The 13,597-nt window shown below is 34.4% G+C and overlaps 1 protein-coding gene across 1 annotated transcript; it reads left to right on the forward strand.

Annotated features, from left to right (window-relative positions):
* The first annotated feature begins 472 nt into the window (after nucleotides 1-472).
* On the forward strand, nucleotides 473-11,158 carry LOC11433572 (homeobox protein LUMINIDEPENDENS). Its single transcript, XM_003625840.4, has 13 exons — nucleotides 473-865; nucleotides 2,025-2,052; nucleotides 2,848-2,978; nucleotides 3,598-3,941; nucleotides 4,032-4,125; nucleotides 4,221-4,314; nucleotides 4,979-5,108; nucleotides 5,186-5,231; nucleotides 5,314-5,357; nucleotides 5,514-5,599; nucleotides 6,156-6,575; nucleotides 8,922-9,472; nucleotides 10,133-11,158. The coding sequence occupies exons 1-13, from the start codon at nucleotides 692-694 to the stop codon at nucleotides 11,012-11,014; spliced, it is 3,024 nt and encodes a 1,007-aa protein (XP_003625888.2). The 5' UTR covers nucleotides 473-691; the 3' UTR covers nucleotides 11,015-11,158.
* The last annotated feature ends 2,439 nt before the right edge of the window (nucleotides 11,159-13,597 follow it).

The raw sequence follows: 13,597 nt of genomic DNA on the forward strand, positions 1-13,597 counted from the left end.
TTTATTAAACAATCCTTCGAAATTTGAATGATTTTGAATACCACAAGATTTTTTTTAAGTGATGAAAAGTCTTGATTGAATACCTCAAGACTTTTTTAAAATGACAAAGAGTCTTGATTGAATACCACAAATTTTTTTTTAAGTTGCAAAAAATCTTTGATTGAATACCACAATACTTTTTCATAATTAAAAAATCTTTTAAAATCCTATAGAATTCTAATCCAATACATCTCTTTTTAACTCTTTTGTTATGGATTATATAAATAATGATGATTTTGATATTTAATAATCTAAATACCAATTTTTAGAGATTTTAAAAAATCAGAAGTTATCTGGTGCTTGTTGATCAGAATAAAAAGCACCTTTTACTATCAAAAATTGATTTTATAGAGAAGCCATCATTTAAAACAATTTTAATTTTTTTTGAAATTCATCATTTAAAACAATTTTCTGATTATACTTAAGATTGTCATTTGAAACCCAAACAGGGCCTAATTCTCTCTCGTGTTATCCGTGTGAAAACTCTCTCTCTCTTCTCTCTCTCTCTCTCTCTCTCTCTCAATTTCAGCTCCCACCGAAACCCTAACCAGTTTACGTTTTCAACTGGGAAGGGACCAAAGAGAAGCACCATCGGGGATTGAATTCCCCTAATGCGTGTTGCTACACACTGCAACGATCTTCATCATCAACGATGGAGCTCTGGAACGACGGTTTATCGGAGCCGGAGATTGGAAGTTCCGTTGAGTCGTTCCAGAGGTTTTTGGCTTCTCAAAGAGAACTCGTACATAGCCAGATCGATCAGTTTCAGAATATCATCGTCACGCAATGTAAACTCACCGGCGTTAATCCTCTCGCTCAAGAAATGGTGCTCTCTCTATTTCTGCCCCTTGCATCTATCATATTTTCGAATTATTTTATTGTAATTATCATGTTTAATTGTTTATCCTCTTTTTGTTTTTGCAACTGCATGCCAGAATTATTATTAGTGTAGTTTTAAAAAATCTGTTGACAAAGGTTTGTTAATTATTAGCTTAATGCTGGAAATTAGGTTAATGTTGTTGATTTATGGTAAATAAAAAGCTGCAAGAATCTCTAAGTCCATTAGTGCACGCGCGAAGTAGTTGGAAACACATTAGAGTGGATCTGTGGATTCAGTGTCTTTAAGGCGGGAAAGGCATGGCGGCTGTAGTGTAATTTTGGCAAATGAAAAAACTGGGAGAACCTTTTAATCCATTGCGTTTTGCTCACGCGCGAAGTAGTTGTAAACACGTGGATCTGGATTCAGTGTCTTTAAGGCGGGAAATACATTGCTGTTATAGTGCAATTTTGGCAAATGAAAAACTGGAAGAGCCTGTTAATCCACTGCTTTTTGTTTCGCGCGTGCACGCCGGAAGTAGTTGTAAACACATTCGAGTGGATCGGGATTCAGCATCTTTAAGGCGGGAAAGACATGACAGTTGTAGTTTAATTTTGGCAAATGAAAATCTGGAAGAACCTTTAATCCTTTGCGTTTTGTTTAGCATGTGCGTGTGCGAAGTAGCCGTAAACACATTCCAGTTGATCTGGATTACGTCAGTGGCTTAAAGACCGGAAATGCACGATGACTTTAGTTTAATTTTGGGGATTTTATGAGAAAAAAAGGGCAGCCCGTTGCTTAAAGCTCCTGCATACGCAGTGTCCGAGAACGGGTCCCATTATATGGTGTATTTCATGCAACCTTACCTTGTTTTTACACAAGAGGCTGTTTCCAGTACTTGAACCCGTAATCTTTCAGTCACATGACACCAACTTTACCGTTGCACCAAGGCTTCCTCTTGGATTTTATGAGAGAAAAAGGAAAAAAAAATAGACGAGAGATAGGCACAAAGTCACAACTTCTTTCCCGTCTTAAAGGCACTGAATCCGGATCCCATTCGAATTGAATCTTTGCTTTTATGTGCTAGACAATTCTTTTAATGCATCGTTAGATAGTTTGATCTTGTTCAATTTTACTATATTTATTAATGATTTTGTTTTTTGTGCAGGCTGCTGGTGCATTGTCAATAAATATCAGTAAGTCTTCGTTGGAATTTAATTTATTCATTTTTGAGAAGATTAATTAGTATTGACAATCGAAGTTTTTGATTATTTGTTTTATATTTATGGTTTGAATTTTCTGTGAAATTTTTAAATTTACTTTTATATTAGATTTCACCAACGTGGCCATACTTTGTTGATATCTAACTTGACCCTTGTTCCATTGCATTATCATTTGCTATCACTTCATTGTTGGCTTTCATTTGCTATTAGTTCATAGTGGGCTTATATCCAGACATGGACATTGACACGTCGACACTGTCGATAATTTGAGGAAATGGAAGTGATTGAATGTAACCACACATGCAGGTGTTGTGTCAGTGCTACATAGGTCTTCACCCAAACTATATTTTCATCATAACTTCTCAAATCCGTCAATTCGGAAATTAAATAATTCCTTTATTTTAACAGATGGAAATTTGTTGTTAAATATCAGTTATATCGTCACTATACCGCCCTAGTGTAGCGGAATTCAGAAGATCCCCTATTGTTCTGCGATACACTATTTAGTACAGAATATTGTCAAATAGCTGATATAGCGGCGCTATAGCCCTATTGCGCAGTGGAATTTTAACAATATGCTATTTTCCGCTATCCGCGTTTGACAACATTGGATGAAATAAGTTGACCAAATCAGAAATAGTGTTTATGCCTCTTTTAGCTTTATTCCGAGCATTATTTGTGTTAATTGCAAGCATTATTTGTGTTAATTACAAATATATCTACTTATTGTTTCATGTCTTATATCTCGTACTTGGTCAAAATTTGCAGGAAAAAGACCTAGGGATTTATTAAATCCGAAGGCTGTGAATTACATGCAATCAGTTTTTTCTATTAAAGATGCAATTAGCAAGAAAGAATCCCGTGAGACCAGTGCTTTATTTGGCGTGACAGTTACACAGGTTTGTAAGCAGAAACATTTCCTATCCTAAACTTTTGTTCTTGCTCATCTGTTTTGGATTGTTAGAAGATTTGCATTTATAATTATTATCCTTTTTGAGGACAAAAGAGTATGGTAGTTAAAATCCCGATTTGAATCGTAAAATCTTACGATTTTGTGACTACGGTTGCCCTCAGCAATCAAGGGTACGCACGCAAATCTTCTTTGGATTTAGCGATTATGCTTGTGTCCATTTCAAAAAATTCTTCTTCTCCTTCGTCTTTCTTCTGTTTCATTTCCAAATGGCTTCAAACTCTAATGCCAAAGAATTTAAATCTACATAAGTATTTCAGGTGCGATTTAAGGTTTTCTCTGTCTTACTTAATGCAATTTTGTATGCATAGATACATATATATATATATATATATATATTTAAGTTTCATGAAATTTGAATAATCTTACGATTAGTGTTACAATTGCACGATCTATGATTTTACTTCCCCTTTCTGATTTTGCGTACAATCTTGATTTTAACTACCTTACAAAAGAGTGACATATTTACTTCAAATTTTATTGTAAGATTACACATTTTACCTAGTTCTTATGCACTAACTTTTGTGCATCTTTGTACTTTGGTTTAGGTGCGTGACTTTTTCACTGGTCAACGTTCAAGAGTGAGGAAACTAGCTCAGCTGTCAAGGGAGAAGGCTTTAAAATCTAACTCTTGTGCAGAATCTCTTGATATGCAAATAAACCCTGATCCCGTGAGAACAATAAATCCAGCTCCCTTAAACTCTGCTGGTGCCATCAACATGGAAGAAGCATCCTGCCCAACACAACAAACAGCTCTTTCTGACCTAGACGAGTTAGACAAACAATTTGTTGAGAACATTTTTGGCCTAATGCAGAAAGAGGAAACCTTTTGTGGACGGGAGAAGTTGATGGAGTGGATATTGACAATACATAATTTTTCAGTCTTGCTGTGGTATGTGATTAGCTTTTCCAATAGCTTTTTTGTTCTATAATAGTTGTTTATATTTTTCTGATTTTGTTTTACGGCTGGATACACTTGCAGGTTTTTGACTGGAGGAGGTGCAATGACTTTAGCAAATTGGTTGAGTAAAGCTGCTGTTGAAGAGCAAACAAGTGTACTGCTTCTTATCTTGAAGGTAAATCGGAATATCTGGTTAATACACATTTTTTGCGTTATTTACATCAGCACATAGTTAAATACTAGTAGACTTACCGCTTAACTGTTTTGCAGGTTCTTTGTCATCTGCCTTTACATAAAGCAATTCCTGCACACATATCAGCTTTATTGCAGAGTGTTAATAGACTACGGTTCTACCGGACATCAGGTGTGTTTTTCTATTCCTGGCCCATTGCCCATCAAACTTGACACCAATTGTTCCTTATAATATCCCCTATCTCGGTGTCCCTCAGTTTGGGTGTATTATGTATATTAACCTTAGATTGTACCTTAATGGCAAGTGTTAAATAGATAATGACTACAGTGTATAACAGTATTGTAGCATATTTTCTTATGGTAGGAAGTGTTTTAACATGTCGTTAGCTTGTAGCTTGTTTACCCTGGGAAACTGTCTTACATTAACATGGCTGATTCAAAGTTGTCAGTTATGCTTGTTTCTTTGAGTTTCATATTCATATATTTCTCTGTGATGTTGGTTAGGAGAGTATTGTTTGAGATATTTTCATATTTCTGTAGTTGACAAATAGCTTGTTATTAAGTAGCATGATAGAGAGGTGGAAGGGGGGTTGAAAGTTGAATCTAGTCATTCATTTGATTTCATTGTTGTCTTCGAGCTATAGATGCCATTTTTAGATTGATTTAACTAACAAATCACTTCAAGTTTAATGTCATTTTTAATTTTTTTTATATGGCTGTAAATAGTTTCAACTTTCAAGTCTTAATTTGAGGGCTGCTGTTTGATATCACTAAAAAATCTTTTATACTATCTTGATAAACTTTATGAACTATAGTCTCACTGATTTGAGGATCAGACATTTCTAACAGGGCAAGGGTTTTGTTATCAAAGTGGAGCAAATTGTTAACAAGGAACCAAGCCATAAAGAAACCCAATGGTGTTAAGCGTTCCGGTGATGGTCAAAAAGAGACAAGACTATCTCAGAGGCAAGCATGTCTTTGATCTCATTTCAATACAGAATTTGTTTGACCTTCTTTCTCATTTATTATATCTATATTTTCAGCAATGGTCAACTCGTCGGCCCTGAATCATGGCATTTTGATGTTCCTGTAAGTGTTCTCTTAATGTATATTTCAGCTAGCAATGGTTTTTCAGTTTGCATGTTTCTTAGCTATGCTTTCTTTCTAACAGGAAGACGTTCTTGCTCTCTCGAATGAATTTTCAGATGATTTCAGGTCTGTGTCTGTTGTGGATGTTTGCTTTTTGTCCTTCAGTCATCTTTTATTGAATAAGTATTTCTGCCTACGAATTTTGTGCCAGCCTATTATAGCTGGTTGTCTTTGCCTTTACTGTTTGTAAATTATGCTCAGATTTGTTTCTTTTCTGTTCAGGAAACTAGAATCTCAATCTGTGAAATTGTTGCTGCCCAGCTCAGATGATTGTAATAAGAAACACCCCCTTGGTGCATCTTCATCTCGTATCCTTTTGAGTTTTTCTTGTTGACTACGTATTGTTAATTGGTTCCTCAGAATGCTGATGGGTATATCCATCTTTATTCTATAAGCATATAAAGTAACAGTTGAAGTGACAATCGAGAGTTAATTTTCCTTCAAACTAGCAAATTCAGCAGTACTGATTTTTTTCTTCACAGGACGTTTACCAAATTTTGAAAGTTCGAAGTGCCAATTATTTATCTAATGTAAAACTTTGTATTGTATTCCGGAAACTAGCCGGCCAAAGAATAGAAATGGAATAATCCCCCAATTTGACCCTTGAAAAGCTTTCCGAATATTGAAAGACTTCCAGAATATCAATTTGGTCTTTAAATGATTTGCAATATCCAATTGGTCCTCTACTTAGAATCTTTGATATGAAACAATATCAATTTGCTCACAATAAACCATAACCTTTTTAACTATATAGATGCCAAAACAGTATTCTTCAAAGACTAAAATAGTGATTTACTCAATAAATTTGTCAATGGTTCATGTTAGCTGTTGAATAGCAGAAAATGTTAACTTAACCTATCTCAGAAGCTAGAGAGCGCAGAAAAGTGCAATTGGTGGAACAGCCAGGATCAGTGAGTAGAAGCCCACAGACGGCAAGGACAGGGCCAGTAACTCAGAGCCGTCCTATGTCTACTGATGATATCCAGAAAGCAAAAATGCGTGCATTATTTATGCAGAGTAAATACAAGAAAACTGCTTCTATAAAAGAAAATAAAGAAGCGAAAATCAATAGTCCGAGTAAGTCTCTAACAAATCAGGGAAGCATTGCAGTCTGCTCTTCCAAAGTTCCAGCGCCGCTCAAAATTGAAGACAAGAAACCTCTGTTGCATCCGCCTAAAACCACTAATAGGCTGGAAGCTTCTTATTCCAAACTGAAGATGGATTTGAAGGAGCCTCTCTGGGAGAAGTGCAAGAGGGTGAAAATCCCATGGAAATCACCAGCAGGTACATTTCCATATTTTTGTTGGTTCTATCGGTTCATACATATTAGTATAGAAAAATTGGTGAAATTCATTGACAGCCGAACCAAATATGTTTGAAAGATAGAACATACCATATTAAGAGGTATGCCGTCATTGAGTTTAAAAGAGGTATATCTTAGTTGAATCCCTGCACATTTTCTTGGAGGATAATTCAGGCGATTCTATGCAAATCTGACACTAACTCTGTTGACCCATCCCCCCTTTTTGCTGCTTTTATTACTCATATAAATATAAATATTAAATAGAGCAAGAGTCGTGATCTAACCTCATGTTCTGTAAGTAACTTGGGTATGTTGTCCATTTATATATTACTCAATTCCAGTATCGTTCATGAGATTTATATCGTTCATGAGATTTATAAAAGTTTGCTGTACAAATCTCTGTCTTGAAATTTGATATTCAAATACTAACATGGATTTGCTCAAGGATTTTAGGACCATCCATTGTCTCTCAAACATCCTAAATGGTTCAATTTGTTTTTGTTTTTTTCCTTTTCTTTCCCACACTTTATTACTAACTGTCGGGATAGTTCTAACTTCTAAATATCTAATTATCAATGCACCCAATTTTGGATTTTGTAATTGACTATCACGAGCTATAATAAATCAGTAAAAAGGGATCGCAAGAATGAAGATGGTCATTTTTACCAATTTTCAACAGCATGTTAATTACTATCCAATTTTCATGAAGAAAAGAAAAATCAATTATATTGCAATTAGATGTTCTCTGTTTCTCTACATTTTTTTCCCATTGCTCATGGGGTAAATGTTCAGACATAGACGAGTTTGGCTTAGGCGTGAATGAGCAGTATAAATTTATGTTTTTCCATTTTCTTTTTTAATGAGCCAAGCAACAGTGAAATTCAATGCTTCACTAGGATCAATACACGACCCTGATTTATTTTTCTAACCATTGGAGGAGCTTGAGGTGGCAAAGTGAGTTGCATAATTTTGTTGAAGCAACTTGTTTAAGATACAGTAGCATTGGAATAAAAAATTGTTTCATGGAAATAAAAAAAATATAGAAGTGTCGGTAGCTCAATAGTTGCATAATTTTTATCATTGGAGGAAAACGTGCATGAGTTCCATAAAAATGAAGTGGCGTTGTTGTGGGGGACCACTTGGCACTACTGTATGAAACTCCGTGGATTGCTTTTAAAAAAAAGCTACTGGAGATGCAGTAGAGATTAAACTGACGGGTTTTATATAATTTAGAGATTAATTAAATATATGTACTTTAAGGACTAAATTGGAAAGAGAATAATATTTTAGGGATTAAATTGGTGGTTTTTTCATCATGAATATCTTAAAATATTCGGACCCTGTTCAAGTCCGCATAGGCATTTGGTAAAAATAGGACGAGGCTTTGATTTTGGAATCCGGAAGATAACTCTTTTACACGTGTTATTCCACGTCCAAGCAATACTGCGTTTGGGTATTTTAATGTGTAATTTTAATCATGACCACAGAAGATCCGGTTGCAGGGGTTCTTTGTATCTGCGGTGTGAAAGAATTTGTGGTTTTAAGTCATGACATGTGCTTTGCATGTTTTTACAACAAAGCAGACTAGGCAATGGAATGTAGTTACAAGTGTTGGGTAATATTTGAAGGTTAAACTCCGTGCTATATGTAAATTACATCCTGCAGTCATAAGAATTCCAGCACTGTACCACTCCAGTCTGAGGCTTTCTTGGCATCAATGACTATTGTTGGCTGTAATATTTAGACGTTGTAAACAGCAAACAATTTTCCATTTTTCTTTTGACAACTTGTGTGCTGCATTCTGGTCTATGATTCCATTGAAAACTCATGACGGGCTGTGTGATAAGCAACATTTGCTTTTATTCCTTTTCCACTTTCATAAAACACATTTAATTTGCTCCTTCTGGACCTTGACTATTCGTCACCAAGTTCGTTATGAAGTTTGTAACACTTGTAATTTATTTATAAATAATAAAATGGGCAAATGATCTGATGGTCACGGATACGTTTCTAGCTAACCTTAATCTTGTAAATAATATTGATATTTAACGGTCACATGTCATGAGTACGTCTGTAGCTAACCTTAATAAAAATACACCTTTGATATTTATTTTTTGTATTAAACCATGGTACCTATTGTTCCGTTGCATCCACCAAGCATATATATATAGAACTTCTGTAAGAAATGGATCCGTCCTATAGATTTTATCCTGTTGTCGATTTTGTGTTTTAATGTTTTGCTACTTGTTCAATCAATTACTTTTCTCAGGCCAATTTTCTCCGTTTTTCAAATCTTTTATTTTTGGTTTCCTTTTCTTTGTTTGCAGAAGTAAAACTTGAAGATACCTGGAGAGTGGGTGCTGGGGTAGATAGCAAAGAGGTTCATGTTCAGGAAAACAGAAACCGTAGGGACAAAGAAACCATTTATAAGACAGCACAAGAGATGCCCTCTAACCCCAAGGAGCCTTGGGATGTTGAAATGGACTACGATGATTCTTTGACACTGGAAATTCCTATTGAACAGCTACCAGATTGTGACGACGTAGAAATGGATGCATCTGATCAAGTTGCAACTCATGCTGCTGTTCAAGGGGTGGCCTCCTCATCTTCAGCCAGTAATGCAGCAACTGCTCAACCTGACATGCAGTTGCTTGCCGTACTGCTAAATAATCCAGACTTGGTATTTGCCTTAACTTCTGGACAAGTTGGCAACATATCAGATGAGCAAACCTTGAAGCTGCTTGACATGATCAAGAGTGGCAATGTGAACTTGGGATTAAGTGAAATTGCAAATGGCAACTATGGTGCTATTGCAAGGGCCCCCGAGAAGGTGGAAGTTTCTCTCCCATCTCCAACTCCTTCAAGTGATCCAAGCACGGTGCGTGATTTGAGTTCATACCGCAACAACTATTTGTCAAAGATCTTATCATGTCTGATGTCTCGTATCAGAGTGCCATGCACTCTCCACTTTAGCCACGTTGGCTTGTGTTTGTTGAGAGCAGATAGTATTTGTAGCATAGGGTGTTGGGGAAATGGGATTTTTAGTGGTGGCCCAATTTGAGATATGAAATAAATTGTTTTTTAAGTTCGTTTCAATTCCTTGTTTGTGTTGTTTCGTTTTTCACCAACCAAGATATTGCATTGTCATGTTCTTGGATGCCACGTAAAAAGTATTCCATATTAGTAAGCAAATAGCCATTTTAGGGAACCGATAGGTAGGTTGGTCTCAGATTTCCGTACTGCTAACTAATAGAGTTTAGTTCCCTTTGGAATCATTTGTAGCATAGGGTTTTGCGTGTATTTAAGAGTAGGCAATTAGTTTCATGCTTGTCTCGTTAATTTACAGTGCCGAGACCCTTAGCCTGACCAAGACAAGAATGCATGATGGGCCCCCACACTATTTCCTTACAACTGTTAACGTGCTAAAAACTTTATAATCATTTGCCAAAAAAGAAGTATATTGTAAAATTGTAACAATCATATAGAGATTATTGATTAACTGCATTAACTGACAGCTTCCCATTTTTCAACTTTTCAGAATGGATGCAGCATAGAAGCACCAAAGAATCCTTTTACAAGGCAAAACTTAGCAACTGATAGACGAATTTTCCAGAGCCCTGCTTCAATTGCAACTACCAACTTATCATCTCAAATTCCAGCTACTAATACTGCAGTAAGGCAACAGCATACAGTCATTCCATCTTCAAAGCAGCTAACCGGCACAACAGTTTCTCAATATTCACTACCAAAAGCAACTAATATTATTCATGAAAAACAACCAGTTCACTCCTCCGCGTATGCGCAAACACAATTCTCTGATAGAGGTCTAGCCATGAGGAACACAATCACCGCAAATGTATCTTCGGTTGGCGCACATTCACCTCTAGCAATCCGGGCTGATGGCATAAGTAATATAAAACCAATATTACCTAATTCAAATATACAAGAGGGTTCGTCTAATTCATTTCAACAACCAACATCACGCTCAGCCACACAACAACAAAGACATACTCATATGATGCCCCACCAGCCCCATTTTGCAGAACCTTCCTATCAGAACCCTGTCCATCCCTATCAACCACAATTCGAAAGATCGGGTCCTGTGTCAGATTTGCGGAGAGTTAGGCAGGATATACCACCCATTTATCATTCTCAACGAAATCATAACACAATGGTTGGGGGGTCAATGCAATCTGGTTCATGGGATACAAACAATCATGGAAGGGAGGGATATGAATCATGGAGTCCGGAGAATAGTCCAACTAGGAATCCTCCTAGGTATGCTCCAGGTAGGAATCTCCCAGAGTCCAGGAATCATGTAAGAAATCATAGACCTGAGTGGTCAAGGCAGCGGGGTTCTTCTGGACACTGGGACCCTGGTAGGCATGAGAATAGAAAATGGCATGATCAGAGGCGATGATTTAGTGTTCAAATTTATTTTGGTCTATGGGGTTAAATCTGACCCTTAACTTGCTGGATATATAGAGTTAAACTCTGATAACAATAATTTTTCTTTTGGTTAAAATAATGGAATGGATAGCGAACTAAACTGATTGTCGGATAAGGATGATATTACTGTCGGTACGGTTGCAGTGTTTAGAATGTCATGAGTTTTACTGGAATATCATTATTTATATCCAACGTAAAAAAGTCTAAATTTTTACCCTTAAAATATAATTGCTTTTGTTTCACTCACGGCCATGAATGTTAAGCTCAGTTTGGTACTTTGGGTGCCTTAAGCACAGCTTTTTGATTAGAACAGTAGGGAAATTGCGTTAATTTTCTTTAAAAGTTGTGAAATCACATGAAGTACTTTTTTTTTTAGTAAATGAAGTACATAAAACTTGCGTAAATTTCTTAATAGTTTTATATTGAAGAAGATGAGAAGAAGTGTTGCGTTGAGAAGTGTGTTTGTTTCATCTTTGGAAAAAAAAATATTGTGTTAAAAAATGAGATTTAGAAAACTGAAGTTATAAAATGAGATTTAAGAAAAAAACTGAAGTTATTTATGTTTGTTTATCCATAAAAATTACTTTAATATATTTTTTTTAACTTGTTCATGTATTGTCCTCATCGTTTTTTAAACAAAATAGATTTTTATTTTAAAGCCAATTTTTTTTTTTTTGATAATTCTTTTTTTTTTTTTTAAATCTTACACAAACACTTAAAAACGATAAAGTGATTTTTTCCCTAAAAGAAACTTAAACAAATGCACCCCTAACGAAAAAATAAAATATATTTTATAAATATAGGTTAAATATGTTTTTGGTCCATATAAATATGTCAACTTTTCATTTTAATCCCTCGAAAAATTTCATCACTTTTGGTCCTTTTTTAAAGTAAACTTAAATGTAGAATTCATATTTTTTAATAAAATTTTGTAGAAAAATTTATAATATTATAACAATTTCTCCAATAAAAAATAGATTTTTTTTAACTAAACATGAATTAAATATAAATTTTTATATTTTTAGATGTTAAAAATTCATATTTTATTTGTTTTGTTAAAAAATTCTATTTTTTTAGGAGAGAGTTTTACAATATTCAACACATTTCTACAAAATTTTATTAAAAAATATAAAGATTAATTTAAATATAGGGACAAAAAGTAGTGATTGAAAATTTTATAGGAACTAAAAGTTGAAAGAAAATTTTAAAAGACTAAAACAAAAAATTGGTATATTTATAAGAACCAAAAATATAATTAACCCTATAAGTATTATCTTGACAACTTTTGTTGTGACAAAGTTCTATGTGTATATAGAGACCAAAAGTGCCAAGACAAGAAAATTAAATTTATGTATTAGTGGTGACAAAGTTTTGTGTTTCTTTTAAACCAACAGTTATGTATTTTTCCTATATTTAGCGAATGATGATGCTTTTCCTTGGTGTTCTTAATTATGTCATCGTTTTGAGAAAATTTATGATTAATTTTTTTAAAAAAACCTCAAAATAAACAAGTTGATTCCTTAAAAACACATTTACTTACGGTGTAATTGTTGTTTTGATGATTCACTTTGTGACGTGTCTCAAGATTGCTTGATGGTTTAATTGTAAAGTTTTACTCAAAAAGAGTTCTATGTCGAATCAAATGTGTCTTTATATTGAGTGTCATTTATAAATTATGAATTTTGTGTGACGGTGTATTTGAGTGTATCTTTATTGTTTAATACAAATAGATAAAAATGTGCAATAAATCAATCACTAATTGTTTTAATACAACCTCAAGTGAAATAAAATATTGTGGAAGATAAGTAAAAGATCACATTAATATTAACATGAGATCAATTATATAATTTACAAATGAAGTTTTCTATCAAATGAGAGCACTATTATGAGAGATGAGAGGAGTAATGAATAGCCCTTGGATTTAAATCAATGATTTAATTGATTTTAAGTTTTCTAACTGCATCTTACACTATAATTCTCACCCACTCACCTTTTGCGCTTCCTTCTTTTCCTTTTCGTTTTTTTTTTTGTTGGGTGAATTCTCGACCTACCCACTACAATCTCTCTAACCTGCTTCAAAAATCAAAATTGGTTTCTTCGATGGGATATAAAGAGAATCAAAGTTGTGTTAATTGATTTCAGCTTAGGAAATTATATGTGATGAATCTCTTGCATCGTAACTCTCTACAGTCCAACAGTGGCAGATATTTTTTATTTATTCTTACCACCAAAAAATGGCTTAATTGTATTTTTGGTCTCCTATATTTTAAGAAGTTGCGATTTTAGACCCATAACTAATTAAAATACAAAACAGCCCCCTATGTGTTGGATCTTTGACAATTTTGGCTCCATAACTAATTAAAATATAAAACAATTCCCTATGTATTGGATCTTTGACAGTTTTGGCCCCCTAACTAATTAAAATACAAAGGGACTGTTTTGGAGAATCATAAGGGACTGTTTTGTATTTTAATTAGTTAGGAGGCCAAAACTGTCAAAGATCCAATACATAGGGCTGTTTTTGTATTTTAATTAATTAGGATGCCAAAATCAC

Source organism: Medicago truncatula, chromosome 7 (assembly GCF_003473485.1).
Source record: "Medicago truncatula cultivar Jemalong A17 chromosome 7, MtrunA17r5.0-ANR, whole genome shotgun sequence".
Taxonomy (NCBI): Eukaryota; Viridiplantae; Streptophyta; class Magnoliopsida; order Fabales; family Fabaceae; genus Medicago; species Medicago truncatula.